This window comes from Triticum aestivum, chromosome 5D (genome assembly GCF_018294505.1).
Source record: "Triticum aestivum cultivar Chinese Spring chromosome 5D, IWGSC CS RefSeq v2.1, whole genome shotgun sequence".
NCBI lineage: Eukaryota > Viridiplantae > Streptophyta > Magnoliopsida > Poales > Poaceae > Triticum > Triticum aestivum.
In genome coordinates, this window is record NC_057808.1 from 422992118 (window position 1) to 423019161 (window position 27044).

The 27044-nt window shown below is 43.4% G+C and overlaps 1 protein-coding gene across 2 annotated transcripts; it reads left to right on the forward strand.

Moving 5' to 3' along the window:
* The first annotated feature begins 7879 nt into the window (after positions 1-7879).
* Positions 7880-14555, forward strand: LOC123122307 (uncharacterized). 2 transcript variants are annotated; one of them, XM_044542491.1, is made up of 17 exons: positions 7880-7962; positions 8224-8317; positions 8442-8519; positions 8617-8735; positions 8838-9101; positions 9245-9381; positions 9992-10059; positions 10151-10261; positions 10350-10480; positions 10558-10827; positions 10967-11103; positions 11612-11690; positions 12982-13257; positions 13465-13595; positions 13978-14019; positions 14117-14161; positions 14252-14555. In XM_044542491.1, the coding sequence occupies exons 2-17, from the start codon at positions 8242-8244 to the stop codon at positions 14301-14303; spliced, it is 2016 nt and encodes a 671-aa protein (XP_044398426.1). In that variant the 5' UTR covers positions 7880-7962; positions 8224-8241; the 3' UTR covers positions 14304-14555. The 2 variants fall into 2 exon arrangements, with proteins under 2 accessions (XP_044398426.1, XP_044398427.1); XM_044542492.1 differs by having other exon boundaries at positions 8445-8519.
* The last annotated feature ends 12489 nt before the right edge of the window (positions 14556-27044 follow it).

Here is a 27044-nt window from a genome sequence, read left to right on the forward strand (position 1 = left end):
AACGTTTGACAAAGCTCGGTATGATGACTACTTGATAGTTTAGTGCACCATGCTTTATGGCTTAGAACCGGGACTTCAAAAATGTTTTGAACGCCACGGAGCATATAAGATGTTCCAAGACTTGAAATTGGTATTTCACACTCATGCCCATGTCGAGAGGTGTGAGACCTTTGACAGTACTTTGCCTACAAGATGGAGGAGAATAGCTCAACCAGTGAGCATGTGCTCAGATTGTCTAGGTACTACAATTGCTTGAATCAAGTGGGAGTTAATCTTCCAGATAAGATAGTGATTGACAAAGTTCTCTAGTCACTATCACCAAGTTACTAGAACTTCGTGATGAACTATAATATGCAAGGGATGACGAAAGTAATTCCCGAGCTCTTCGCGATGCTGAAATCGGCAAAGGTAGAAATCAAGAAAAGAGCATCAAGTGTTGATGGTTAACAAGACCACTAGTTTCAAGAAAAGGGCAAAGGAATAGAAAGGGAACTTCAAGAAGAACGACAAACAAGTTGTCACTCCCATGAAGAAGCCCAAAGCTAGACCCAAGCCTGAAACTGAGTGCTTCTACTGCAAAGGAAATGATCACTGGAAGTGGAACTGCCCCTAGATACTTGGCGGGTAAGAAGGATGGCAAAGTGAACAAAGGTATATTTGATATACATGTTATTGATGTGTACTTTACTAGTGTTTATAGCAACCCCTCGGTATTTGATACTAATTCAGTTGCTAAGAGTAGTAACTCGAAACGGGAGTTGCAAAATAAACAGAAACTAGTTAAGGGCGAGGTGACGATGAGTGTTGGAAGTGATTCCAAGGTTGATAAGATCACCATCGCACACTCCCTTTACCTTCGAGATTAGTGTTGAACCTAAAATAAATGTTATTTGGTGTTTGTGTTAAGCATGAATATGATTGGATCATGTTTATTGCAATACGGTTATTCATTTAAGTCAAAGAATAATTGTTGTTCTGTTTACATGAATAAAACCTTCTATGGTCATACACTTAATATAAATGGTTTATTGAATCTCGATCGTAGTGATACACATATTCATAATATTGATGCCAAAAGATGCAAAGTTGATAATGATAGTGCAACATACTTGTGGCACTGCCGTTCAGGTCATATTGGTGTAAAGCGCATGAAGAAACTCCATGTGGATGGACTTTTGGAGTCACTTGATTATGAATCACTTGATGCTTGCGAACCATGCCTCATGGGCAAGATGACTAAGACTCTGTTCTCCGGAACAATGGAGCGAGCCACTGACTTATTGGAAATAATACATACCGATGTATGCAGTCCAATGAGTGTTGAGGCTCACGGCGGGTATCATTGTTTTCTGACCTTCACAGATGATTTGAGCAGATATGTGTATATCTACTTGATGAAACACAAGTCTGAAACACTTGAAAAGTTTAAAGATTTTCAGAGTGAAGTAGAGAATCATTGTAACAAGAAAATAAAGTTTCTACGATCTGATCGCAGAGGTGAATATTTGAGTTACGATTTTGGCCTTCAATTAAAACAATGTGGAATAGTTTCACAAACTCATGCCACCTGGTCGTACTTTATTAAATATGGTGCGATCTATGATGTCTCTTACCGGTTTATCACTATCGTTTTGGGGTTATGCATTAGAGACAGCTGCATTCACGTTAAATAGGGCACCATCTAAATCTGTTGAGACGACACCGTATGAACTGTGGTTTAGTAAGAAACCTAAGTTGTCGTTTCTTGAAGTTTAGGGTTGCGATGCTTATGTGAAAAAGTTTCAACCTGATAAGCACGAACCCAAATTGAAGAAATGCGTCTTCATAGAATACCCAAAAGAAACTGTTGGGTACACCTTCTATCACAGATCCGAAGGCAAGACATTTGTTGCTAAGAATGGATCCTTTCTAGAGAAGGAGTTTCTCTCGAAAGAAGTGAGTGGGAGGAAAGTAGAACTTGATGAGGTAACTGTACATGCTCCCTTATTGAAAAGTAGTACATCATAGAAATCAGTTCCAGTGATTCCTACACCAATTAGTGAGGAAGCTAATGATAATGATCATGAAACTTCAGACCAAGTTACTACGGAACCTCGTAGGTCAACCAGAGTAAGATCCGCACCAGAGTAGTACGGTAATCCTGTTCTGGAGGTCATGTTACTTGACCATGACGAACCTACGAACTATGAGGAAGCGATGATGAGCCCAGATTCCGCGAAATGGCTTGAGGCCATGAAATCTGAGATGGGATCCATGCATGAGAACAAAGTGTGGACTTTGGTGGACTTGCCCAATGATCGGCAAGCCATAGAAAATAAATGGATCTTCGAGAGGAAGACGGACGCTGATAGTAGTGTTACTATCTACAAAGCTCGAATTGTCGCAAAAATGTTTTCGACAAGTTCAAGGTGTTGACTACAATGAGATTTTCTCACTTGTATCGATGCTTAAAAGTCTGTCCGAATCATGTTAGCAATTGCCGCATTTTATGAAATCTGGCAAATGGATGTCAAAACTACATTCCTTAATGGATTTATTAAAGAAGAGTTGTATATGATGCAACCAGAAGGTTTTGTCGATCCTAAAGATGCTAACAGAGTGTGCAAGCTCCAGCGATCCATCTATGGACTGGTGCAAGTATCTCGGAGTTGGAATATACGCTTTGATAAGTTGATCAAAGCATATGGTTTTATACAGACTTGCGGTGAAGCCTGTATTTACAAGAAAGTGAGTGGGAGCACTACAACCTTTCTGATAAGTATATGTGAATGACATATTGTTGATCGGAAATGATGTAGAATTTTCTAGAAAGCATAAAGGAGTGTTTGAAAGGAGTTTTTCAAAGAAAGACCTCAATGAAGCTGCTTACATATTGAGCATCAAGATCTGTAGAGATAAATCAAGATGCTTGATAAGATTTTTCAATAAGTACATACCTTGACAAGATTTTGAAGTAGTTCAAAATGGAACAGTCAAAGAAGGAGTTCTTGCATGTGTTGAAAGGTGTGAAGTTGAGTAAGACTCAAAGCCTATCCATGGCAGAAGATAGAGAGATAATGAAAGTCATTCCCTATGCCTCAGCCATAGGTTCTATAAAGTATGCCATGCTGTGTACCAGACTTATTGTATACCCTACCCTGAGTTTGGCAAAGGAGTACAATAGTGGTCTAGGAGTAGATCACTAGACAGCGGTCAAAATTATCCTTAGTGGAATAAGGAAATATTTCTCGATTATGCAGGTGATAAAGAGTTCGTCGTAAAGAGTTACGTCGATGCAAGCTTTGACACCGATCCGGATGACTCTAAGTCACAATCCGGATACATATTAAAAGTGGGAGCAATTAGCTAGAGTAGCTCCGTGCAGAGCATTGTAGACATAGAAATTTGCAAAATACATACGGATCTAAATGTGGCAGACCCATTGACTAAACATCTCTCACAAGCAAAACATGATCACACCTTAGTACTCTTTGGGTGTTAATCACATGGCGATGTGAGCTAGATTATTGACTCTAGTAAACCCTTTGGGTATTGGTCACATGATGATGTGAACTATTAGTGTTAAATCACATGGCGATGTGAACTAGATTATTGACTCTAGTAAACCCTTTGGGTATTGGTCACATGATGATGTGAACTATTGGTGTTAAATCACATAGCGATGTGAACTAGATTATTGACTCTAGTGCAAATGGGAGACTGAAGGAAATATGCCCTAGAGGCAATAATAAAGTTGTTATTTATATTTCCTTATATCATGATAAATGTTTATTATTCATGCTAGAATGTATTAACCGGAAACTTAGTACATGTGTGAATACATAGACAAACAGAGTGTCACTAGTATGCCTCTACTTAACTAGCTCGTTGAATCAAAGATGGTTAAGTTTCCTAGCCATAGACATGAGTTGTCATTTGATTAACGGGATCACATCATTAGAGAATGATGTGATTGACTTGACCCATTCCGTTAGCTTAGCACTTGATCGTTTAGTATGTTGCTATTACTTTCTTCATGACTTATACATGTTCCTATGACTATGAGATTATGCAACTCCCGAATACAGGAGGAACACTTTGTGTGCTACCAAACGTCACAACGTAACTGGGTGATTATAAAGGTGCTCTACGGGTGTCTCCAATGGTGTTTGTTGAGTTGGCATAGATCGAAATTAGGATTTGTCACTTTGATTGACGGAGAGGTATCTCGGGGCCCTCTCGGTAATGCACATCACTATAAGCCTTGCAAGCAATGTGACTAATGAGTTAGTTACGGGATGATGCATTACAGAACGAGTAAAGAGACTTGCCGGTAACGAGATTGAACTAGGTATGGTGATACCGACGATCGAATCTCGGGCAAGTAACATACCGATGACAAAGGGAACAACGTATGTTGTTATGCGGTTTGACCGATAAAGATCTTCGTAGAATATGTAGGAGCCAATATGAGCATCCAATTTCCGTTATTGGTTATTGACCGGAGATGTGTCTCGGTCATGTCTACATAGTTCTCGAACCCATAGGGTCTGCACGCTTAATGTTCGGTGACGATCGGTATTATGAGTTTATGTGTTTTGATGTACCGAAGGTAGTTCGGAGTCCCGGATATGATCACGGACATGACGAGGAGTCTCGAAATGGTCGAGACATAAAGATCGATATATTGGAAGCCTATATTTGGACATCGGAAAGGTTCTGGGTGAATTCGGGAATTTACCGGAGTACCGGGAGGTTACTGGAACCCCCCGGTAAGTGTATGGGCCTTAATGGGCCATAGTGGAGAGAGAGAGAGGAGACCAGGGCAGGCTGCGCGCCCCCTCTCCCTCTGGTCTGAATTGGACTAGGAGGGGGCGGCGCCCCCCTTTCCTTCCTCCCTCTCTCCCCCTTCCTTCTCTCCTAGTCCAACTAGGGAAGGGGGGAATCCTACTCCCGGTAGGAGTAGGACTCCCCTTGGGGCGCGCCTAGGAGGCCGACCCTCTCCCCCTCCTCCACTCCTTTATATACGGGAAGGGGGGCACCCCATGGAGACACAACAATTGATCATTGATCTCTTAGCCGTGTGCGGTGCCCCCCTCCACCATAATCCACCTCGGTCATATCGTCGTAGTGCTTAGGCGAAGCCCTGCGCCGGTAACTTCATCATGACCGTTATCATGCCGTCGTGCTGATGGAACTCTCCCTCGACACTCTACTAGATCGTGAGTTCGTGGGACATCGCTGAGCTGAATGTGTGCAGATCGCGGAGGTGTCGTACGTTCGGTACTAGGATCGGTCGGGCCGTGAAGACATACGACTACATCAACCGCGTTGTCATAACGCTTCCGCTTACGGTCTACGAGGGTACGTAGACAACACTCTCCCCTCTCGTTGTTATGCATCACCATGATCTTGCGTGTGCGTAGGAATTTTTTTTGAAATTACTACGTTCCCCAACAATATGTTGAGATAATTCGCGTAACTGCGACATCGTCACGAACTTGGAGATTGAGTGGTAGATGATCGACCTTATCAAAGAGAGTGTGTATGTGGTAAATAAGAGCACTGATCACTGAGCTCGAAAGAGAAAACCCATTCTGATCCATAGTGCACAAAATTAAGCCACAACGGAACCAACTGCTTCTTGTTTGTTCCAAGGAGTTCCAAAGAATTGAAGTTCCAAGGAGTAGCGATAAAGAGAAGTGTTTGGAAGCCATGACTAGGAGGTATTAGTGGTGGTCAATGAAAATTTTGAGTTCTCTGTTGTCTTTACATTCTAAACTCCCTGATGCTTTTGAATAATGAGTTTGAATTGAAATGTCCATCTAAAGATAAATGCTCTCGCTTGCCTAAACACTTGGTTAGCAAGAAAAATTGGTTTGAGAAATTATAACTAGTGATAAGAGACTACACATGGATAGGCAACGAGCTTAAGTGCAGTTATTCAATTGCCAATACTCTCTTGAATGATATTGCATGATAAGAGAAGATGGATATGATGTATCCTCTCGAGCCGATAAAACTTCTTTCTATTCAATCAAGCTCCCGTTCACTCTCTTGATTTCTTTTTTGTTTGAGGATGAGCACTTTCTAAGCTTGGGAGAGTTGATGGCTTGAGAATTTGTGATGTTTTAGTAGTGATTTTTGCTCGGTTTCACTTGAATTCTTATTACTCTTCGGATATTCCTAAGACTAATCCCTCAAAAGAGAAGAAAATCCACTTCATCAATGTTTGGCAGGAAATATCATCTATGGAAGGAAAAAAGGAAGATTGCTGCAAATCAAGCCAAATGGAGCAACTTTCGTGAAGAAACTGAAGTCATCTGACGAACCAGAGTAAAAGACGGTGTTCCATATGACCGCAAGCGCTCGCATGGGCGGTCCTATGGACTGCCATAAGCTTCACCACGTCTATACAAGCAACTTTCGGAAAGGGCCCGAGGGAAGAGGAGAACCCTAGCCCCGCCACACCACCAGAACAAAAGGAGGGAGGATCTGAAGAACTTTCGAAGATCTTCTTAGTCTTTGGTTCTTTCATCTCCATCACCATGATCACCCCTTTCATTATTGTAAGAGGAATTCCAATATGGAGAACAATTGTAATATTACTCAATCTCGTTTGGAGATCAAGACTATTTGAATTATCCATTTCATCTTATTATGGACCTTCATGGTATTATCGATATGGTTTTCATTGGATCTATCTTTTTGGTGATTGATTCCCCTCTTATGATGCATGAGTAATTCCTCCTAGGTGTGGGAGAAGTAGGTGAGTGGTAAGATTAATTTGTGCCTAATCTATATGTCGTCATTTGCATTCATAGTAGTATGATCTACTTAGTACATTGTTATGTTGTGGTGAACTCTATGCGTGTTGTTTAATTTAAGGGCCGAGGCAACATGATTTCAAGACCTACACAGGGTAACACATATTGTTTAGAAAATCTGTGACCTCTGACGTGATAGGTGGAGATATCTAGGAGGACCGAAGACAATATGAGATAATGGTGATCCATTGAACTTAATATCTGGTTCCGGTCTAAGGACATTAATTGTGGACATGACCACTCTGTGGCAACCAAGAAGCAAGACTAGAGAATGAGATATAATCCCTAGAGGAGGAGTTTCGTTATCTTAGGGAGAACTGTCTACAGAACCCTTATATCAAATGCTATGAGTACAATACGAGGTAAATGGTATTACCGTCGCACTAGCACACTTTATAAACTCTTACCATGAGCTGAAATATCTCCGCACCTAATCTCTTCATTGCAGGAAACACAAACGTAGCTTTTATTCATGCTATTTACTTTTATTAGCTCTCTTAGTTGTTATTACAATTCTCTTTATATTTGTCAAACTGGTTTATTCGTGATTTAGGATAGTAATGATATTTGCAGAAGCTCCAACAGTTACTTCACATAAGAACTGTGACACGTTGTGTGTAACAGAAAAGTTACCTATAAATACTCTCCTCCGGTCTTTGTTGGGATGATTACTCATTAGGATACTTCTGCGGAAGTGCTACACCACCCTGTTTGACTTGCAGACATCAGTGTTGCACGAGGGAGGAAGGGGGATTCCGACATGAGGGAGGAAAGCTTCTCTGTGGAGCGACGAAAGAGTCGCACGAGGGAGGAAGGGGGGCAATGAGAGGTAATAAAAAAGCCGGCCCAAATCGGGTCGAGGGGTGTGCGGCGCCTCGACAGTTCGACCCAGAATACTTTCAAATACGAGTAGGATATTCCTAAACATATCACAAAATAGTGGAGGTCTTGGTCTTGGGCTGTTACAACTCAGCTCACGCGACCCAATGAAAATAAATGTGGCCCACGCGCTAGCGGCCCACGCGGCCCAACGAAAGCAAAAACTGATCTATCGGGCCGCAGAGGTCCTTCTGCTGGATTCTCCGGGATTCTGCTGGATTCTGCAGAGGTCCTTCCGTCGACGAATCCAGCGGCGGCCGGTCAGCTTGTTTCGAAGGTATACCTTCTCCACCTCCGGTGGAATTTTTGGTTGATTGGATTGTCCGAGATCTAATTCAATATCTTTCTTCCTTGGTTGTATTTGGATTCTTCAACCCGCCCAGTTTCCTAGAGCGATTCCGGCCCCGTTTCTAGGTTTTTTTTTTGTGTCGATCTATTGTATATGGATAGCCCTCCGTTTATTTAGCAACCATATCGATCCACTATTTCTTTGAGCAGATCAATCAGTGTTAGTTGAATTTTGTTCCTTGCTGTTCAGGCTGGCTTGGAAAGATCAATGACGAAAAACAAGCGACGGCTGATGAGAGGCGATGAAGAGCAACAACGCCCTTACAAAAGAGCAACTAGACCAAGTGAGAACATGCTGTTTCCCTTTTCCTGCAGCCACACATTCATAATAATAAAAACTGCGGTTATGTTAGCTCTACCACATATGATTTTATTTCAATTAACTAGCTTTGAATGGTCTCTCATTAGCAGGAGCCTTGAGTGAACTCAGTGAGCAAGTGGTTTCAAGATTGCGGAGGAGTGTTGTGTCGCTCGCTTCATTTGATGGTTGGTGATTATACTTACCGTTAATACTTGCTCATATTGCCTTTTTCCTAGTGACCAGCTATTCAGTCTACCCGTGCGACTCTCTCTCTGTACGTAGGTGACACCAAGTTACGCGAATGCACAGGCATATGCATTGAAACCTCGTGTTCAGATTCCGAAGCTACAATCCTGACATCGAGACGGTTGGTTCCACCTACTTGGCCTGCAAGTTTGACGGTAATTAACTATTTTCTCTGCTCCTTTGCTGCATTATTAATATATGCCAATATATACATGCTGCACTTGTAAAATCATTAATTCACCTTGCACCCATTTCAGATTAAAGTACGCCTTCCAAATGATCAGATTGTCACTGGGTGGATTGAGGATCCTGGGATATATGTTGATTTTTTCATTGTCAACATCAAGGAGGTGTCTAGAGTTGATGCCACAAGTCTTGACCGTGACATACAGTTTGAGCCTCATACGAAGGCAGCAGCTGTATGCCGCTGTTTCAGTTCTGGATTTTTAACAGTCACAAGCGGACTAAATCTTGCTTCCCCAACCAGTGAGACAATCGTAAGCACGTGCTGGATCCACAAGGTTAGCTGCTTTTGTACAGTTCAAATAACCAACTGTATGATGGTGTCTATGTGTCATTGTATGTATGCACTGACGCATTTATAGTTTCGGGCAATTATGAATTGCATTTTCTCTGTGTAACTTCATTGTCATTTTTGTGCTAGGCGGGAATTGGAGGTCCCCTTGTTGACTTTGATGGGAACTTTGTTGGGATGAACTCCTCCCGTACCAAAATGGAGAAGACTGCCTACGTGCGAAGGAAGCAAATTCTTCGATTCTTGGTGTTTCACAGGATGGTCAGGTATGTACACTTTCAGTATTGATGAATTGCCCTTCTCTCTTTGGCTTACTATATGCGTCTCTCTTACTGCATCCTATTCTACATATCCCTCCTATCTTTATTTGAGTTTGTGTGCAAGGTGTATCGTTCTCAAAGCCAAACAGCAGTCTGAGGTTTACGAGTTTATCCCAAAAACTGTCCCATTAGCTATTTTTGTACCCATATTTTTAGTTTCTTAAATTGTTTAGATCTGCACTTTACTAGATTAAGGTTGTTATTTCCATGCCTGTGCTATCTACGCTCGAACTTACAATTAAGAAGACTCATGGGGATTTTTTATAAAGATTTTCTTAAATTTCTCTGCTGTGAAATACCTGCACCTACTTCCTCCGTTTCTCATACAAGTCCTTTTAGAGATTTCAATACAAACTACATATGGATGTATATAGACATATTTTAGAGTGTAGATTCACTCATTTTGCTCTGTATGTAGTGTATATTGGAATCTCTAAAATGACATATTTAGGAATGGAGTATTTGGCTCTTGTTTAATAGCTCATCTTGTGTATGTGGTCTGCAATATCTTGCCTTTGTGGATTTATCACGGTGAGTTTTCTACGTTGAGCTGCAGTGTTAAGGAAGGGGTTGATGATGCTACACAAGCAAGAATCAACAGTGAGATGAAAGCAATTAGGCCAAGTGAGTCCATTTTTGCTTCCCTTTTCCTGAGTATTCATACTTGAACCGTTCTACTAACTATATCACACATGATTTTATCTCAATTAACTAGGTTTGGACGCTACCTCCATAGCGAGATTGAGTGAATCCAGAAAAGGTGCCTTGAGTGAGCAGGTACTTGCCAGATTAAGTAAGAGTGTTGCAGCGCTGGCCTCATTCCATGGTTGGTGATTATACTGATAATAATTCCTCATGTTACCTTGTTTCTGATGATCAGCTATTCAGTTTGCACGTATACTCTCCCTCTGCAGGTGATACCAAGTTACGCGAATGCACTGGCATATGCATTGAAAGCTCATGTCCTGGTGTTACAAGTTTCCTCACATCAATAAATTTGATTCCACTTACTTGGCGTGCAAGCAAGATCACTAAAAATTTGAAGGTAACTTTTTCTCTACTCCTTTCCTGGACTATTATGACCATTAATTCAGTACAGCCATTGACTTGTGCTCATTTCAGATTAAAGTACGCCTTCTGAATGATGAGACTGTCACTGGGTGGATAGCGGATCCTGAGATATATGTTGATTTTTTCATTGTCAACGTCGCTGGTGTTAATGCCACACATGTCAGTCTTGACCGTGACATACAGTTTGAGCCTTATAGGAAGGTAGCAGCTGTATGTCGCAATTTCAATTCAGGACTATTAATGGACACAAGCGGAGTAGATCTTGCCTCTCCAAGTGCTCTACCTGATCAGACAATGTTCAGCACATGCCAGATCGACAAGGTGAGCTAGCGCTTTAGTTTGTATAGTGCATGTATTGCTTAATCTGCATTCTATCATTGTTGTGATGATGCATATTCTTAGTATCAGGCATTATAAATTGCATTTTTCATGCTTAACTTCATCCTCAATTTTGTGCTAGGTGGGGATTGGAGGCCCCCTTGTTGATTTTGATGGCAACTTCGTTGGGATGAACTGCTCCTGTACCAAAGAAAGAAAGACCCCCTATGTACGAAGGGCTGCAATTCTTCGATTCTTGGGGGTTAACGGGATGGTCAGGTATGCGCACTCTCAGTATTGATGAAGCACACACTATGTTTGGCTTGTCAATGCTTCTCTCTTACTGCATCATATACTGCATCTCCCTCCCCTATTTCTATTTGACATTGTGTAAGGTGTATCATTCTCAAAGCCAAACAGCAGCTTCCGTGGTTTATGAATTTAATCCTAAGAAGTGTCCCATTAGCTATTCTGTACTTATGTGTTTTTTGGCATCTCTTGTTGCCCTGCATCTGTGACAATCTCTTCCTGTAGCCCAACAAGCTGCAGTTGCACTGTACTAGATTAAAGGTTGTTATTTCAATCCTGGCGCTAATACATATTTCTGCTACACTGTAAACCTAGATTTAAGATGACCAATGGAGAAATTGTTTAAGATTTTCTTAAATTTCTCTGCTGTGAAATATCTGCAACTATTTTGCTCCCTTCTTGTTCTATATTTGCCTTGTTATAGCTCATTTTGTGTATGGTCGATTTATCACAGTGAGTTTTCCACATTGTGCTGCAGTGTTAAGGACGTGGTTGATGATGCTACAAGAGCATTCCTCAAAACAATGGCGGAGCACCATGTTACAATATTCGAGGAGGTGAGCGAAATTATCTCATAGGATGTTGGCTGTAAGGCTAGCATGGTGCAGCCCTGGACCAAAGAGGCGTGGCTGTGCCTTTGAGACAGACGTCGAACCCCAAAGTCTCAATAGTGGTTCCTCCTTGTGTGGAGGTCTAACAATCCAAGCAAAAGACCAATCGAAGGTCTCAGCTCTAATTGGCTACATGGCCAAGCTGAACGACATCATCCAATTTTATGAGATATAAACGACCTAGCTGTTTGTACATAGCAAAAACATACTGACTAATTAGTAGTTTAGTACTAACATATGGTTCACTTATGTCCTCACCTTGCATTAGGCAGCAATTTTTTTTTGGATAAACTAGGTGAATGCCCACTTGTTGGTATGGAACTCATAAAAATAAATGTAATCATGCATGTGGCACATCAGTTTCAGTCTCTGCAAATCCGCTGCCACAAAATTGACTTGGAGTTAGCAAAACAAGACAACGTAGTAGCATCAAAACTGTGAGGAATACTCATATGACATAATTAGCAAACAATAAAACAAGATGTGGAAATGGTGGATTGATGACCCCACTAGTCAGGAAGTTACTTTTTAGTGGAGGGCAGGTGTCGTGGAAGGAAGATGGACCGTCACCATCTAGTCTAATATGTCTAGGATTACAGATTGAAACTACAAGTGTACCCGTTACCCCTTGGCAGCCAATGTACATTGCACCCGTTTTGCTGAGTAGTTCCTTATGTTGCACATGCACACTTGAAAAACCCTGTTTATTTACCGAGTATTTTTAACTTGTGTATCATGCTAGAAAACCATATCATTAATCGTCTCGAAGATACATTCGACGAGGATATCTTGCATAATCCATGGAAAGGTGTTGTTTTAGAAATGAAGGGAAGTGATGGCTCTCTTCTGAAGAAAACTGCTTTCCAACTTGCTTCAGAATCAAGCAAAAGTCTTGCTTCAGAAATGAATCGAAGTGTTGTCTCACTTGCTTCATTCAATGGTGATGACTCTGTTACATAGTCTTTACAGTTTCATGTTTTAATTGATCATTGATTGATAACTGAAATAACTATCTCTGTAGGATTTGCAAAATTTTTTGCTTGCACAGGTGTATTTATAGAGTGCAATGCATGTTCTACAACAATTCTGACTTCGGCAAGTTTGGTTAGAGTTCCGGGTGATGCACACATGATTGATGATACCTTGAGGGTTGTTACTGCTAATTGCTATTATTATTGTTATTATTATGTTTGCCTCCTCATTTTGGATACTGTTTAACATAACCTTATCATTGCAGATTGAAGTTTGCCTTCCAAATAAATTTCGAGTTGTAGGGATATTGAAGGGTTACAATTTACATTATAACGTTGCTCTTGTTGACATTACTGGATGCTGGGATCCTCATGCAATACAAATCAGTGGGCGTCCAGTTACCTCATCTATGGACGTAATAGCTGTAGGTTGTCTTTTTGCGTATCGCAAACTAATGGCTGTCGAGGGTAAGGTGTTGATTGGCAAACAAAGCAAGTTCGATTGTACAGAACTTTGTGTGTCCACCTGTAAAATCACCAAGGTATTTCTTGTGGACTTTCCCTGTACTCCCACTGTAAAGAATTATAAGAGTTCACTACATCTATCAACACCTTATATTTCTTTACGGACGGAGCAACTTTTAACACGGCAAACAATTATTAGCATTGGAATACTAACATAAGAAATCACTACATCTATCAAACGATATGTGTCTAATCATTGTATGATGTTATTGTTGTTTTGCTAGGCTGGGATCGGGGGCCCTCTTATTGACACAGATGGGAATTTTGTTGGAATGGACTTTTATGATGAGGAAGAAACTCCGTTCCTGCCGAGGGATCTTATTTGCCGCCTCTTGTTGAACATAAATAAAGGATGGTATGCCTTTTCTTAAGTAAGAAGTTTATACGTTTTAGGAAATTTATCCTGTGAACATTGTTCAATCATTTTCACTTAAACATTATTGGGTTTGGGCTGATATAACAATGTGTATGTACTATGCAGTATGCACTTAGTGTGCCAAAGTGTATTACTATTCTCTGATGTGGTGATGTAATGGTGCATGATTTGGATAAATCAATTCATAGTTGTGTTCTGGTGTTATCTCTTATTATCATATACTTTATACTGTACTTGTCCTTGCCCTCATGGCTATTGCCTTCTCCTACTTTCTCTGTTTTTTTAAATGCATTAAGCTGATATGTCATTGGTTTAAAGTTACTCGGTTTCTTGGGGTAATTTTCTTTGGGTGTGCTTGCAGGGCTAGTGCAGATGATACTATTATGGAGGGTGACAAAAACAGGTAATCTTTCTTACACACCTTGAAACTATGAATATATTGTTTCAAATAAATTTATTCAGTAACTCGTATGCTTTTTGAAATGTTTGATAAACAACAGATGGTTGTTGCCTGGCGGGACACACAGAAATACTGATGGAAACAGGTATTCTTCCTGACACACGTTAATATTATGTATCTATACATTGTTTAAAATAGATTTCTTCATTGACTTGAACTTTTTTGCTCATGACAGATGGCCGTTGCCTAAGCCACGTCTTGTTGGTGTTAGAGATGTCTGCCTGTAGGATCAGACCATCAGATTCGGCAGTACAGCCTCAAGCGGGATTGCTTCCTTAAAAAGTGTGACCCATTAGTTAGTTTGCATGCGTTGCACTAAATGCAATCAATTTGTTTCCTACCAACTACTAATAATCAGGGCATATCAAATTGATTGGGCGCAATGCTGTGTGTTTTGCTTGTGACTTTCTTCCATACCATTTGTTTTCAGTCACTATTTCGGGTCTGCATTGTACACGTGAGCCTATGAAGTCTTTCCATGGGGAATGCACTTTGCTTTCATCTATTTTTTTTGGCTTCCATCTAGTTAGAATTTGTTTGGTAATGGAGATTCCTTCCGTAATGTTAGAACTTGTTGGACGCCGATAATTGCCACACGTGGTGTATTCGACATGCGTCCACACACCGTGTATGATGTGAACAGGAGGTAGCCCACACGGGCTGTGTGTGGGCGGATATAGAATTGCCCACACGTGTGGGCGCGGCTGCTTCGTGCCACACGTCAACAAGTACTACTCATCTTCATCCCGTGCGTGTGGCACAAAGCAAAAATGCCCACACGTCTTGGCGCTACTACATTAGGTACACCACAGGATGATGATTTAGTTTCCATCCTGGTTGGCAGATGTAGTTATCCGGGATGGCAAATGTAGTTGTAAAAGCATGGCAACTCTATCTGTTTTGGTTAACTATAGTTGCCATGTCTAATTTATGGTAGTTGCCGCGTGTAATCAAACCGTAGTTGCCGTGTGTGATTAACTACTTGCCACATGGTCAAACAGTAGTTGCCATGTGTGTTTACCTAGTTGCCACGTGTGGTCCAACCATAGTTGCCGTGTGTGATTAACTACTTGCCACATATGGTCAAACAGTAGTTGTCATGTGTGTTTACCTAGTTGCCATGTGTGGTCCAACTATAGTTGCCATGTGTGTTTATCTGGTTGCCACGTATGCGCAACTGCAGTTGCCGTCTAGCAAAAAATCACAGTTGCCATGTGTGTTTACCTAGTTGCCACGTTCGTCTAATTGCAGTTGCCATCCACAACGTAGGAGTGTCGTGTGGGCGAAAAGTAGTTCGCCCACACGCGCATGAACTAGGTGACTGGCTGTGTGGGCAGAAACTAGTTCGTCCACACAGCGCAGCTGGCAAACAGCGTGGTGCTAGCATGTGGGCAAACTCTTCAACACCCACACATCAGCCCCGTCCTACGTGACGCACAAAATTAACCTTTTCATGCCAAGATTCGTGCAAAAGGCACTGAATGATGATCGAGGCGTGTGGGCGAGTTGGGTAACGCCCATACGTGTGGGCGTTAGTGTTTCGAAACTTGTTTGCTTCAATCAGCCAAACAAATTGCGTCCATGGTAACTGATGACCGCTTCTATCAAGTTGATCGTATTTGTGTCTACTACGCAAACAAAAACATGCTTCAAGCGACTAGAAAATTATTTTGATTGTGCCATAAAAGAGCACTTAGCATGTTTAAAATTTGTTTTTGAAAGCAATGCTTTAAAAAGATTAGAATTTTCTTCTGGGGCAATTACTTCCATCTAGTTGATATTTGTGCATTGATCGATCACGCAAAGTGCTTACATGGCAATCGGCGGCCCATGAATATTGCTTCCGTTGTAACCAAAGATTGATTCGATTTAGAATATGATAGTTACAACAGGTCATAAGTTGGGACTTTGCTTCCAAAGAATTATGTTTTTAGGTCCAAAGAAATTGGAAACTTGCTTCCAAAGAATTTTGAACCTGCATCTTTAGAAAAAAAAGAGGATTTGCTTCCATACAACAAAAAGACGCATATGCTCAAAAATCCATTTCTGCACCCGAGCTCATCTGCACCCGCCCCGACGAAAAAAATCAAAACAAATACTAGAAATTTAAAAAATTCCAAATAAAATTTGTGTGGTAGAAAATTTGATGCGTGAGGCCCGCTCCAAATTTTAAGTCATTTGGACATATGAGTAGCTCTCAGCAAAAAATACAAGTTGGGGGTTTGTAAAAATGTTTACTGTTCATATACTGTTTTGGCCCGATTTGTCTTTTTGCTGAGAGCTGCTCATATGTCCAAATGACTCGAAATTTGGAGCGGGCATCACGCATCAAATTGTCTACCACACAAATTTTATTTGAAATTTTTTGAATTTGTTTTGAATTTTTACGATTTTTTTCTAACCGGGTGCAGATGAGCCTGGGCACCAAAAACGCCCTACTCGCATATGCTCAGGTTTTGCATCGCCTGGCCACAATGGAGAACCCACCCCCAAAGATATACATTTTGCTTCTAAGAACAACTCTAGCAGACCCCGCATTTTGCCGACCTGTAAAATATGTTTGCAGGTCGCACGGGGGTGGTTATGCAGGCCGAATTTTGCGGCGACAGACTAGTAACCGCAAACAAACCCCTAAATTTAAAAAAAAGTTATTTCGCACGAGAAATTTAAGCAGCAGCTCGCCAGAGCTCGCTCGCATACATGGTTCTTCTTTGCATAATAAGTTCGTACACGCCACATACATACATAAAGGTTAGATATGCTCACAGGGCCTACGCTACCACACCACTACAACAAAATTGAGCTCACCGGAGCTCCTGCGGTAGCTGCCCACCGGCGGCAATCAGTCGGAGTCGGAGGAGTCGGAGTCGAGGTCGATGTAGAGCTTCGCCTGCTCCGCCTTCATCACGCGCAGGTTGGCCTCCTTCGATGCGTGCGCCTGCGATGACGTGAGGCTCGTCTCGAGGAAGAGCCGCTCGTACTCGAGCTCGCTCCGGATGCGCTCTTCCATCTCCTCCTGATCCCTCGCCGACCGCTCGAGAACGACGCGCTCGAGGAGCTCCTCCTGCCTCGGTGGGAGGTAGTCCTCGGGTCCGATGACGCCTCGGCGCGGGGGCGCATCGGGCACAGCCTCCTCCGGCTCCCTCTTCACTGGAACGAGCCGCGAGCTCGATGCGCCCGCGGATGAGCACCCCGCGGACCCGTAGCCGGATGAGCTCCCCGCGGACCAGTTGCCGGAGGAGGCACGGCGGCAACGGGCGCGCTCGAGCTCGAACTCGTCGAGCTCGCGCTTGTTGAATGCCGGCGGCGGCCGGGCACCGTGGTTGAGCCACCGACGCCCCCCCCCCCCCCCCCCCCCGCTTGCGTGCGGCGTCAGATCTGGCGCGGCGGCCATGGTGGTTCAAGGCTCGCCGGCGGCGAGAAATCGAGCGGCGCGGTGGGGAATTAGAGGGGAACGCGGCTGCGGGAGGATAGGGTTTCGGCCCGCATCTGCCCCGCAAACCCGCAGTTATAGTGGCTCGGGGGGTTGCGTTTGCGGGCTGCGGCAAAAAATTTTACGGGCCGGACACCGATGCGGGCTCTAGTCTGGCCAGAAAAATGGGCCGAGGCCGTATAATCGCCGGAATTATGCGGGTTTGCGCCGGATGCGGGGTCTGTTAGAGTTGCTCTAAATCATTATCATACTATTTTCATATATTAGAGAATTATGATACAATCATATATTTCTTTCGGTCAAAAGGGAAATATATGCATTTAAACTATACACATGGGGATATGTTTCCACAATGGCGAAACATTTGTCCCAGTTAAATGGAGAATTTGCTTTCATGGTGATCGCGAAGCACTGCACCATCTACGTCAGTGATATGAACTCCAACCGAAAGTGTGAAGACCTTATCTCTCACACCATGACCTTGTGGAAAGACGTGCTACATCTTACTACATTTTTCTATGCTTCCTGCAATCCGAAACATAATCATGAGACAAATTTAACAAAAATCGATGAACAAATCCAAGAGCTATGGAGAAGAACTCCATCATGCTTAAATAATGGAGATGTACCAATGAAAAAAGAACAATACAAACTATGGTTCTTGCATTGCATTCATTAATGATGAATAAACAATACGTGCAATCAATTTCAAACTAGTGCATCAATCGGGACTCACATGTGCTTCACCCTCATCGTAGGTGATGTTGAGATACAACATCGCCTAGTAAGTCAGCCTCCATGGCGTGAGAGCCTATCCCTGCTGGCCTCATTCCCAAACCCTGACGGCCCTCCGGCAAGGTTACAGGCCAAAACTGCAGTTAGAGCAGGGCACGATCCTGGTGGAGCGGCTACAAGCTCGTCGGTGAGCTGGTGGTGGAGTTAAGCACATGCGATGCCTTCGGGTGGTCGCATCGGTCAGGAAACTAATGATGCATGGTTCGCATCGCGTGCGCAATACATCTGTACAACGGAAGCACATATGAGAAATAAGAGACAGTTTGATCTATGTACAACATAAATGGAGCAAGTTATCTAGACCAAAGAAGCACATGTATTATAATTAGGAAGCATGGCAGGGAAGGAAATATTACTACCCGAAGCCGGGATATCTAAATACTATAAGATCTTTTAGAGAAACGAAGGCGCTCCCCACGCTCAAGAAGGCGCTCCCCGCGCTCTAGTATTATGTGATCTGCTAGAATCGTCTCAAGAAGGCGCTCCCCACGCTCCCCAACCATGTGACTCCACGCCTCCCGCTCGCCATTGCCCCCACCGCAGATCTCGCCGCGCCGTCCTCGCGGCATGCCTCCACGGCGGCGAAGACCGGATCCGGCGGCCGAGGCCGCTCCCCCTCCCCCTCCCCCTTCCCCCACTCGATTCCCTCCCCAAGTCCAGGAAGCCTTCGCGGAGTTGGTGAGACTGATTTCACCGCTCCCGCATGCGATTCTCATGGCGACGGGGGATCGGAGGTGGGTGGAACGGGTGACAAGGATTCGCGACGCTACTGCGGCGTGGATTCGGCGGGTTCAGGAATGGAAGGCGGCGGATCAGGCGGTGGCGGCGGCGAGAGATCCAGATACGCGAGCCGCGGCGAGCAGATATGCAGAGACTTGTCGTTTGAGAGCAGAGGGAGAACAGAGGATCCTGGCGAAGCGGATCTACGACGAGGCTACGGTGGCGGAGAGGCTGAGGATGCCTGCCTACCCGCACTCCCCGTCGGCCGAGTTCGTGAAGTGGGCGAGGACGGAGGCAAAATCAGAGGATCCTCACAGGGCGCTGAGATGGGAGGGCATGCTGGGAGTGATTCCATCAGGTGCGCCGCTGCAAAACATCTCGTCCTGGCCGCCGCCGTCGATTCGAGATTGAGCTCGGCTGGTGTTCAAGTATCCACGCCCCCTGGCTCACCTGTGGCGTGCAGAAGAGGCAGTGATGCCAAGAGTAGGCGTGCTTCGCCGCCGCCGATGCTGTTATGTTCGCCGGTGAAGAGAGTTGTGGGTCGAAGAGCCACTGCCAGGAGGGCCCTCCAGGTCAGTGTGCAGCTGTCGGCGGACCCCGCTTGTCCCGTCCCAAAACCAGCGGGTGGAGTGGTTGCGCCTCTTCAAAAGGCGCCTCCCCTTCCGGATCCGCACCAGGAGGGCCCGGGTCGGGGGGAAGCTAGGGTTCGTCCTACCCCTAGCAGTTTCTTCATATCCAATCTGGTGTGGGTTCGAAAGGATAAATTCACTTCTGGAGAGTTCATTGAAGCGGATTGCCACCCAGTCGGTAAATCAGATCGTCTGTCAGCTCCAAAATCTTTCTCCTTCTCTCAAGATTACTGGGCAAGGAAATCCGGCAAGATTCCTTTTGCTTCCATTGTCAAGATGGCGGGAGGAGGAAGAGATGCTAGCAACCGTGGAGGAAGATATGGCTCGGGGAGGGGCCGCAATGGTCGTCCTCCTGCTCCCACTCCGTCGGGGCAGGATGGGACCGCTCCGCCGCCGCTGGTTCCTCAGGCGCCTCAAGCTGCTCCGCCGCATATGTCGATCTACGCCAAGCCCTCTCTGTTTCCAGTTGGTTCTGCTCAAGCTATCATGCAGGCAGGGGGCAGATGTATGGCTATCAAGGGGGCTGGAATCCTCAGATGCAGCAGATGCCACAATGGGTGAATCAGCAGCAGTTCCCCTTCCAGTATTTGCCTCCTACTCAGGTTTTTCCTCAACAATTCAGTCCTTAGATGCAGCAGGTTCAGTTTGGAGCCGGTGGATCATCTACTGGAGGAAGTGTGCAGAACAACCAGCCGGAATCTAGCAAAAATAAGAAAAAGAAGAATCAAAAGGTCAAGCAGGCAACTGCTACTACTGCTAGTGATGAATCCTCCTCCTTTAATGTTGATCCTAAGTTCATTGGGGCGATTTGCAACAACTGTTGTCTCCCAGGTCACTTTGTGGGCATGTGCCCCACCCCAAAAGTGTGTTTCATCCGCTAGACCCCTGGCCACCACATGGATACATGTCCCACTTGGTACAAACCCTACCCTGCTGCTATGTATTGGGGGAGTGCCAGTAATGGTCTAGGATTTTTTCATATTGAAACCGGTGGCAAGGAAGACTGCGAGTGGCTAAACTTTGGGAATGTTGGCCTAGTCCTAATTGAAAAAGGAGAGATCACTAAGAAAGAGCTGGGGCTTTGTTTCTCTGATATGTGGAAAACTAACTGGCCCTGGCAGATCAGAAGATATGATGAGAAAAAGTTCATTGTCAGGTTTCCCCGTAACAAGAAGATCAAAGATCTGGTAGAATACCCATCCATTAACCTGAAGAAAGAAGGAGTGACTATATCTTTTAGTGACTGGAATGGAGAAATGCCAGCCTATGTTACTCTGGAGGAAACTTGGATTGTGATTGAAGGACTGCCTCCCAAGTGGATATCCTGGAACATTATCTCTCAAATATCTACTATGCTTGGGGACCTTGTTAATGTTGATTGGCACACTATCTTCAGGAGCTTCTATGAGAAGGTGAGGATCCAGGTAGCTGTGAGAGACTCTACTAAGATTCCCAGGGACACGATAGTGGAGATACACCATGAGCTGTATTTGCTGAAGTTTACTGTGGAGTCTGAGGCTGTTAGTGGTCATGAGTCAGATAATCCTCCAGGCCCTGATGACAACAATCCCTCTCAGAACAAGCATACTGAGGAAGAATTTGATTCCAGTGGTGATGACTTACTAGGAGAAGATATGGATACTGGAAATAGCAACACTAATACCAAAGACAAGCATCAAACTACTGGATCCAATGGAGCCAGGACTATGCAAAAGTGCTCTACACCTGCTCCCAGGGCCAATGAAGAGAATCTTGTCTCCTCCAAGCTCCTGGGTGCACCTATGACCAAAAGCTACCTAGAGGCAGTGAAGAAGAGACACTATGATACAATGGTCACCCCTCTCCTTGAGCAATTTGAAGCTGCTGCTGACAAGCCTATTTCTCAGAAGTACACTAGTACTCAGCAGAAGTGGGGCCCTGTGGTGGCCTTCAGGGTTAGCACCAGAAACAATAGAGATAACAGACCAGCTCTTCAAAAAGCTCAGGAGTTAAAGCAAATTAAAAACCTGAAAAAAACTACGATAAGAAAAGGTACACATAACTCTTTTGCTTGCTTAGGTGATTCTCTCCTAATTAAAACTGCAGAGTGCTCAGGTATTAACTTGGGTGATAGCAGGGATAATACCAGAGATAACATTTGCATTATTAAGCAGATTGAGTTAGATATGCTTGCTAAATTTAATTCTGAGAATCCTGCTGTATTTTTACCTACTAGTATTGATATTACTGGTGAGGAATTTAATGATTCTACTGTCAATCCTGGGATTAATGTTGAGCCAGAGGAGGGGACACATATGAATGTGAGCCCTAAATCAGACTCCCCCTGGATTGAGGTCAATAGGAAAACTAACTCCTGTAGAGGGAGAAGGAAAATTGACTTTATTATTAAATGATAGGTATTTTTTGGAACATTAGAGGGCTGAATGGCCCCATTAAAGTTGACAAATTGAAAGAGCTCATTAGAGCCAATAGTCCTGATTTTATTTGTATTTCTGAGACCAAGAAAGAAGAATTTACTCTTCTTCATCTTGAAGCTTTTGATCCCAGATCTGATTTCCAATGGAAATGGCTCCCTGCAATTAACACCGCGGGAGGGATTTTGATTGGATGTAAAGTGGATCTATTTGACTTAGTACAATGTGATTTGCACAATTTCAGTATTTCTTGCTTGCTTAAAAACAAACAGGATCTCTCTGTTTGGAGGCTTGTTTCTGTCTATGGTTCTGCCTATGACCAGTTTAAAATGGATTTCATTAATGAACTCCACAACCTACTGACTGACTGGACAGGGCCCACCCTGGTGGGTGGTGATTTCAATCTTATTAGAGAGGCTAGTGATAAAAACACTGGTGTTATTAATCAACACTGGGCTGACCTCTTTAATGACTGGATTAATAGATATGGGCTATTATAGCTCAAGATTAATGGGGGGAAGTACACTTGGGGCAATAACCAGGACAAATTAGTGATGGCTACCATAGATAGAGTTTTCATGACCACTGATTGGGCCTCTACTTCCCCTGGTGTGCACCTTAAATCCCTCCCTAGATTAGGGAGTGATCACACTCCTTTGGTGATTAATACCTGTGCTTTCTCCATTCCCAAAGACAAGCATTTCAGATTTGAAAAGTGGTGCTTCGAAGTAGATGGGTTTAGAGATGTTGTGATTAAAGCTTGGACTGCTAAATGCCCTTTTAAAAAGGCAATAGATGTAGTTCAAGATTAGAAATTCCAGAAAATCCATTAAAGGGTGGATGGCCAACTATGAGGCAGAGCAGAACAGGAACAAATAAGCCTTGGTGGCTGAGTATAACTGTCTGGATATTTTTTCTGAATCCAATCCTCCTTCTCCTAACACTAATAGAAGGATCAAAAAAATTGCAGGGGACCTGGAAGAAATCTGGAGGAAAGAAGAAATCAAGGCCAGACAGAGATCCAGAGAGAGAGACATACTAGAAGGAGCTTAAATGCTGGCTACTTTAAAGCTGTAGCTAATCAAAAGAGGAGAAACAAGCAGATCATGGCGCTCGAAGGTAATGAAGGTACTGTAACTGACCCTGAAGGTATCATGAATATTGCTGTGAATTACTACAAAAAATTATTTTGTTTCCAAGATAAAATTAACATTAACCTAAAAGATGACTTTTGGGAAGATGGAGAGAAGGTTACTGATGCACATAATTGCATCTTAGACACCCCCTTCTCTGAAAAGGAAATCAAGGATGTTGTGTTTGGCTCATATGCTGAAGGAGCTCCTGGGCCAGATGGATTTCCTTTTCTATTTTATCAGCAATTTTGGGACCTTATTAAAGGTGACCTGTTTGCTTTGTTTCAGGATTGGGAGAAAGGTGATCTAGACTTATTTAGACTCAACTTCTCCCTACTTACTTTAGTTCCTAAAGAGGCTGATGCCACTAGAATGGAGAAGTTTAGGCCTCTTGCTATGATTAATTGCAGTTTTAAGATCTTTGCTAAATGTGCCACTAATAAGTTTGGCCCTATTTGCAAAGACTTAATTTCTTTGAACCAGACAACCTTTATAAAAGGTTGATTTATTGCTGAGAGCATTATTGCAGCTCATGAAGTTATTCATTTTGTACACTCCAGTAAGCAATCTGGTTTTGTGTTTAAGTTGGATTATGAAAAAGCTTATGACATGATCAACAGAGAGTTCCTGATGGACATGATGCATAAGAGAGGATTTAGTACTAAATGGATGAAAAAAGTTGAATCCCTTTTATACAAAGGCTCTATTGGAGTCAATATTAATAACAGCAACAGTGATTTCTTTGTTGCTGGTAAAGGGGTAAGACAAGGGGACCCATATTCCCCTTTGCTTTTCAACTTAGTAGCTGATGTTTCTACTAGAATCCTTGTTAAAGCCTCCAGGAACAATATCCTTGAAGGACTTTTCCCTAGCTCCAATCCAGCTGGCATCATAAGTATGCAATATGCTGATGACACTTTACTTTTCCTTAGTAATAACACATCTCATGCCAGAAACCTTAAATGGTTACTTTCCTGTTTTGAACAATTATCTGGTATGAGAATTGATTTTCACAAATGTGACCTGGTGCCCATTAATATAAATGAGGATGATGCCAATATATTTTCTCAAATCCTTGGTTGCAAGCTTAGTGAGTTCCCTATTAAGTATTTAGGTGCTCCTCTCCATCACAGAAAACTAAAAAAAAGTGAGCTCCAGCCTACTGTTGATAAAATTATCAAAAGAGGAGCTGGGTGGAGAGGGAGATTACTGTCTTCTGGCAAGAGACTCACATTAGTGAAGACCTGTCTGGCCACTATTCCTGGATACCTTATGGGGATTATTAAATTCCCAAAATGGGCCATAAAGCTAATTAATTCTCAACTAGCTCACTATTTTTGGGATGATTATGAGGGGCATCATAAATATCACCTTTCTGCCTGGGGGAATGTGACCCTACAAAAGCAACATGGGGGCCTAGGTATCCCCAATATTGCTGAAATGAATCTATGCCTATTAGCTTCCTAGATTAAGAGATATTTCCTGGATGAAGGCAAGATTTGGAAGCAAATCATTGATGCCAAATATAAAACTCATAGCCCTAACATTTTTACTTGCCCTAGCAATGGTGCTTCCCCCTTTTGGAAATAGATCCTTTCGGCTGCTAAAGCCACTAGTATGGGATATTCCTGGACAGTTGGAAATGGCAATAGTGTTAGATTCTGGGAAGACCAGTGGATTGGGCATACCACCCTAGCTACCCAATACTGGGACTTATACACTGTTGCTAATGACCATAATATTTCTATCAGTGAAGTTTGGGATGGCACTAACCTTAAAATTACTTTTAGGAGGTGTTTCACCCAAAAAATGTTAGCTGATTGGAATGATCTGTTCAGCCGCATTAGTAATGTTAATCTGGAGGACAGGGAAGATGCCATTCGCTGGAATTATGAAGCGAAGGGTGTCTACACTGTAAAATCTTTTTACAACATTGTTAATTTTAGGGGGATTAGGCCGGGTAACCTACCAGTTATTTGGAATATCAATGTCCCCCTGAGGATTCAGATCTTTCTCTGGCTCATGGCCAAAAACAAATTATTAACGAGAGATAATGTGCAAAAAAGACAACATGTAGAAGATACTACTTGTCTTTTCTGTGGTGAATCTGAATCTATTGAACATCTATTTTTTGGCTGTGTTGTTGCGATAGAACTATGGAGAGTGATTTTTGATATATCTAATAAGCACACTGAAATGTCCGTTGATGACATGCTGGCCTGGTGGTTTAATAACAAAAATCACTCGGCAAACTGTCTGCTACATTCTGATGTCCTTTGGACTCTATGGAAATATCGTAACGACATTTGTTTCAATCATGTCCCCTGGCTTGGGATGCAAGTGCTGTGGAGGAAAACTGCTACTACGCTAGGCAGTTGGATGGTTCGATGCTCTGGCCCTGTCAAAGAAAGGGTGATGCACTTGGTGAGAAAGCTGGAGCAGGAAGCGCGAGCCCCCCTCCTGATGTGGCCAGACCCTGGCTAGGACTTCTGCAGTGCTCGGAGGTGCTGCACAAACCGTGACACTGACTGAGAGCTGGGTGGTCCATTGAGTCTCACTTTCTTTTAGTCGCGGCTCCTGTTTCTCTTTCTTTGCCGGTTGGCGGTATCTTTGAGACTAGCTTTTATCTCCTTTAGCAGTTAAGTAATTGGCGTTCCTGCCTTTTGTGGCTTGGACAACTCTATTTGCTGGGGCAGCGTGTGTGCTGAATATCTCCCCGCGTGCTTGTAACAGGATGATGGATATCTGGGGTTTCATTTGGTAATACAAGTGGAGCCAGGGCCGAGAGCCCTTTTCCTCTAAAAAAAGCGTTCCTTCAGGTATCATTAACCTGCTGTCCCTGTCAGAGGTGGCCATTCGTTACAACGTACGGTACACCAACAGCCCCAGCGTGAAGATGACAGAAGAGGCGGTGCGGAAACAAGTTGCCGGGCACTGCGACTTCTTCATCGACGGCATGCAAGACCAGCCAGAGGAGGCTGTCCAGGAGGCTAGAGACGGTGTAGCCGTCATCGATGACATTCAAGATCAAGCCGAGGATGCTCCGGAGGCTGAAGAGGGGGCGACCGCAAGTACAAGCGAGATTGAAATTGTTGACGCCGCCCAACTGTATGACCATGACCAGGTAAAGTCCATAAGCCTGCTCACTAATCACAGTACTACTTTTAGTTTTACTATGCCAGTTTTCTCACACATTTCATACTTGCTGCACAGCACTGCCTCGGCGCATTCTCACTGGTATCCGTAGGTGAAGATCGACGGCGGGCCACAACTTGGAAATGGGTGTTTGTTCTACAATGGTGCTATCACTCCTGCCGCTCCCGCAATCTATCCGTCCGTGAAGATGGTGTCACTGTCAGGTCATTCATGACTGTCCAGTGCATTCGATTGGTCATGCCATGCCTGTCTTATGGTACTTCCAAAAAACTATGTATCACGTAATGTGTTCATTTGGTCATGCTGGTATGTTACTTTCATGCCATGCTTGTATGTTGCTTTCAAAATTGTCCATTTGTTTGTTGTAATCCTTATTTGTAAGGCTGTCAGGAACTACTTTATCATTCATTCGGTCCTGCTGCATCAGTTAATTTGGTGTGCTGTTGTTTGTAAGACTGTTGTTGTCAGGCACTGTATTCATGTTCTGACAGTATTTCGCGTGTAAGACTCTCTCAGATAATGTGTCCATCATGGGTGTTTGCAAAAATGGAATCTGTCATGAACTCATGGTATACGCGTTTGTTTAAAGGCGATGTATTTCTCTCTGTTTACCCCTTTGGTGCGAGTGTTGTCTGTTTTGGTGATATATGTTCCTTATGTCATGTCCCTTCTTTAGGGCACCTTTTCT